The sequence below is a fragment of the Charadrius vociferus genome, unplaced genomic scaffold, assembly GCF_000708025.1.
Source record: "Charadrius vociferus isolate BGI_N301 unplaced genomic scaffold, ASM70802v2 scaffold484, whole genome shotgun sequence".
NCBI classification, from domain to species: Eukaryota; Metazoa; Chordata; class Aves; order Charadriiformes; family Charadriidae; genus Charadrius; species Charadrius vociferus.
The window spans coordinates 1,880,284-1,884,242 of NW_009648074.1; the positions used below are offsets into that span (position 1 = coordinate 1,880,284).

Consider the following 3,959-nt stretch of genomic DNA (forward strand, 5'->3'; position numbering starts at 1 on the left):
GGGGGGGCAGGGGGTCCCCCTGCCGGCACGGTTCCTCAGCGCTGGCAGGGGCTGCCCCGGTGCGCCACCAGCACCGGAGCGCAAAGAGGATGCAGTGGGTTTCTCTTGGCCGACGTGCCGTTCCCAACAGAGTGGGACACTCTTGGGAGACGGTTGGCTGATCCATCAAAACGGTTAAAAGCTTGTGCCTTATCGAGAGGTTGGATCACCATCCACAGGTTGAGGAGCGCTTGTAGGAGCAGGGCGTAGTCTTGCTTAGGTGGGGGTGAAGTTACACACCAGTTAAGTTGTGGACGGCCAACTCTGGCACGGTTCGGATTCTGCTTTCTCAAGGACTTGCACCGCTCTGGAAGCAGGGAGGCTGGTGCGCCAGCTCGGCAGTCCAGAAAAGAACAAAAGAGCTGAAATGGGCATCCTTCGCGTAGGAGCAAGGAACGGTGGTTGTTCTCAACGTTATGCCGTCTATCACATCTCTGCTCAACTGCTTCAGCAGTTCTGCTCCATTCATACGCGTGTCCTTACGTTCCTCTGATCACTTGACACTTGATTCCCTTTCTGCTGTGTCTTTTTGTGAGTGGGTGTCTAAAACCGCACACGGTTTCCACCTGTTGATCTCATCATAAACCTGCGTAAGAAGAGATTCGCTCTTCTCCAGTGGATTTCTGATGCTTTATTTGGTTTTGAACCACTCTGCGCTCGGGCAGAAATGCGTGCTGCACCACAACTGCGTGCAAACGTGCACCCGGCCGTCTTAGACTGGTTGTGGTTTCAGCGTAGCCCGGTCGGCTGTGTGCCATCGTGCAAGGTTATTTCTGCAAGAGCTTCTGCAAATGCAAAGGTGGCATTTGTCAAACTCCATTTCTGCTGCTGCTGCCTCGTTCCATCTGCAGCTGTGTTTCCTGGTGCTGGTGGAGTGTGGGCCGTTTTGGTGGTTTCCTGCAAACTTCTTCAGCTGGTCTCTCCCATCTGATAGCACTTCACTGGAACTTTGTTTCTCTAAAGACCTTTTTATAAGGGTGTTGGTGAAAGATGCTGTTGGGGTCCTGGCTTGGTTATTCAAGTGAATTCAAACTTCAGCTCATAGGTTTAGGAATGCTGGTGGGAAAGGACTTCCAGAGGTGTCTGGTCCAGGCTCCTGCAGGGCTGTTGTCAGCAGAAGACCAGGTTGGCCATGGCTTTATCTTGGCCATAGTGTGAACACCTCCAAGGATGGAGATTCCCCCAGAGCTGGGGAATCCCAGTGCAACTCCCCAGCAGGGATAGGTGGGGATGTGCGTGTCCCTGCTCCACTGGCCGCGTTCCTCAGCACAACCCAGGATGTGCTTTGCTGCGTTTGTGCCGAGAGCGACTTGGCCAACCTCAGTTTGGTGGTCATCACGTCCCGAGCTCCTCCCCAGCAGGATCCTTGCTCAGCTCCTCAGTTCCCAGCCTGGGGTTGTTTTCTGTGGCTGCTTTCTGTGGAGCCCCTCAGGGCTGGGTAACTTGTTGCTGTGATTCAGCCCGTATCTTGCTCCTTGCCTGCGGAGTACCCACGCCAGGTAGTAACTCGTAAACACTGGGGTAAACTCATCATTCTCTTTGTGACCTGCTCCAGCAGATCTGCTGTGCCTCTTACGGTCTTCCTGCATCTTGTATGTAGCCGAATAGTTTGGTAATTGCATCTTGACTGAGCGCGTCGACTCCGTCCATCTTGCTGCAGGTGTAGCTGTTTCATGAGACTGATTAGGGCTGGGTTTGTATGTCCTGATGAACACTTCGGCCAAGGTAGATTTTGGCATCTGATCCTTGGGAGGCCTTGATTGCTGTTGCAGTTCGTCTCAAAGGGTTGCACACAGATGTGGGGACGCCAGTTTTAGGTTTCTCTGTTTGCAGCCTGTGGGTCTTCCATCTGGGAATCTGTGTAGGTGCTTAAACTTTCTTCATTCTTGGTTTCAATCTTTTGAACTCAAGGGGTTTTAGTGCTGCTCCTCCGCCCGACCGTTGAACTTGCTGCATTTCAGCATTACTGATTCACTACGCTCGGCTCTTGGACTGCCTGGTGGCACATGGCACGGGGATGGTGGAAACACTTGGAGAAAGCGATTTTCGAGTGTCTGATTTCACAGGGTGGCTTCTCATCGTGGTATTTATGCAGCACTGGCAGCGTAGGAGATGTGTGGGACACGTAAACTTAGGAGAGCGGCGTCAGTGTTGCAGAGCTGCATCGAGACAGTGGAGATGGGACAAAGATGAGCCCGGATGAGTTTAACCTCTGGGCTGTGGCGTTCCCCGTCGCGGGGCTGCTCCCGAGGAGGGGGTGGGGGACGGGACCGTGGGGTGGCATCAGGTGGCGGCGAGCGCCCGGGCCCCTGTATCGGTGGGAGCGCAGCTGGGAGTGGAACCAGGCTCTCAAAGGTGTTCCTATCTCAGGTCTTACAGATCGACGGACGGACGGACGACCCCCCAGCTGGGGAACCCCTCGACTCCCCAGCCGGCGTCCCCTGACGTGGGCAACTGCCACTCCCATTCGGAGCTGTCCCACACCCACTCACCGCGCAGCCCCATCAGCCCCGAACTGCTCTCTGCCCCCCTCACCCCCCTCTCCCGTGACTCCATGCGGCTTTTGTCCAGCGAGGACACCCGTTGCTCCACGCCCGAGGCCGGCCTTGATGAGCAGGTGGGTACTGGCGCCGGTTGTGGCCCTTCGCTCTCGTTCTGTTCCTGGAGGCTCGCGGGAAGGTCCGAGTGCTGCCTGTCGCGCTGTCGCTGCAGTGACTGCCGCAGACGGGTGTAAAGGTAAATCAGATGCTCAGACTCCACTGGTTTATCCCCCCTCGCAGTGGGGAGACAGCTCAGAAACCGGCGTGTGGGAGATTCTATCCGAACGCCGGGCTGGACGGGGTGTAGAGCGGGGTGCCATTCGGCATCGGAAGCAGGATGGTTTTCCAGCAGTTGGTTTGGTTTGGTTTGGTTTGGTTTGGAGGCTGCCGCGTCCTCACCACGTGTGCTAAAGCTTTCCGCGCCCTGTTGACGAGATGGGGCTCAGTCCGGGGCTGGCACAGCACTGTGGAGCTCCCTGCTCCGACCGCCGCTGCGGGCAGCCGGAGCCACACATGGAAGAGGAGCAGAACAGCTTTTCCAGAGGATTTTCCATAGCCTGGTGTCTCTTCCCTTTAGGCTGTGCAGCCCTGGGAGCGACGCACCTTCCCACTCTCATACGATCCCAGGACAGAGTGCGAGGACCAATCTGACCCCCAGGACCGGTCGTCGCGCTGCACCCGGCGCACGTCGGGCAGTAAATCCTCCCGGGAGACCGATGGCACTTCTGCTTTGCCCAACCTGGCCAGCCTCAAGAGCCGAACCCCCCTGGCGACACCCTCCTCCTCCTCTTCCTCCGCAGCAGTTCAGCGGCCAGCGCACAGATAGAGACATACGGGAAGACATGAGCAAAACCAACACACAGAACTAACTCTTGGCATTAAAGCTTCCAAAATCTGCGTTTGATATTCAAACATCCTGCCGGGAATTTTCACAGTTTTTAGTGAATTTAAGGAGTTTAGAAACTGTTTTTTGTTTTCTTTTTTTTTTTCTTTTTTTTTTTTTTCTCTTCTCCATGTCTCCTTGTCACATGAATGAGAGCCCCAGATTCCTCCCAGCGGAGTGAAGCCTCGGGAGGGGAGCAGCCCACCAGACCCCCCTCCCTCTTTCCTCCCCTCCCTTCTTAGGTGTATAAAACTAGAGCACAGGATTTAGCTGACTAGCAGATTTCGGGGATAGTTTTTCTCAAGCAAAAGGGTGTCTTTTTCTCTTAACCCGCCCCCCCCCCCCTCCCTGAAAGGTTTTAGTGGAGTGAAATTAGTGGTGAAAAGTGATGTCTTGGGATTGCAACCTTCACTAGCTGTCTGTCTGTCCTCACGTGCAGAGTGCCCGCCCTGCACTTACACCCTCCGGCGTTTTCCCCCCCCCATAGGTTGTAGTTC

The 3,959-nt window shown here is 55.4% G+C and overlaps 1 protein-coding gene across 1 annotated transcript in view; it reads left to right on the forward strand.

Moving 5' to 3' along the window:
* Window positions 1-3,405, forward strand: part of KANSL1 (KAT8 regulatory NSL complex subunit 1) — an 84,550-nt gene extending 81,145 nt beyond the window's left edge. The window contains exons 13-14 of the mRNA XM_009883844.1: window positions 2,410-2,656; window positions 3,157-3,405. Coding sequence (XP_009882146.1) covers window positions 2,410-2,656; window positions 3,157-3,405 — 496 coding nt within the window. The remainder of the gene's footprint in view (window positions 1-2,409; window positions 2,657-3,156) is intronic.
* Window positions 3,406-3,959: the final 554 nt, after the last annotated feature.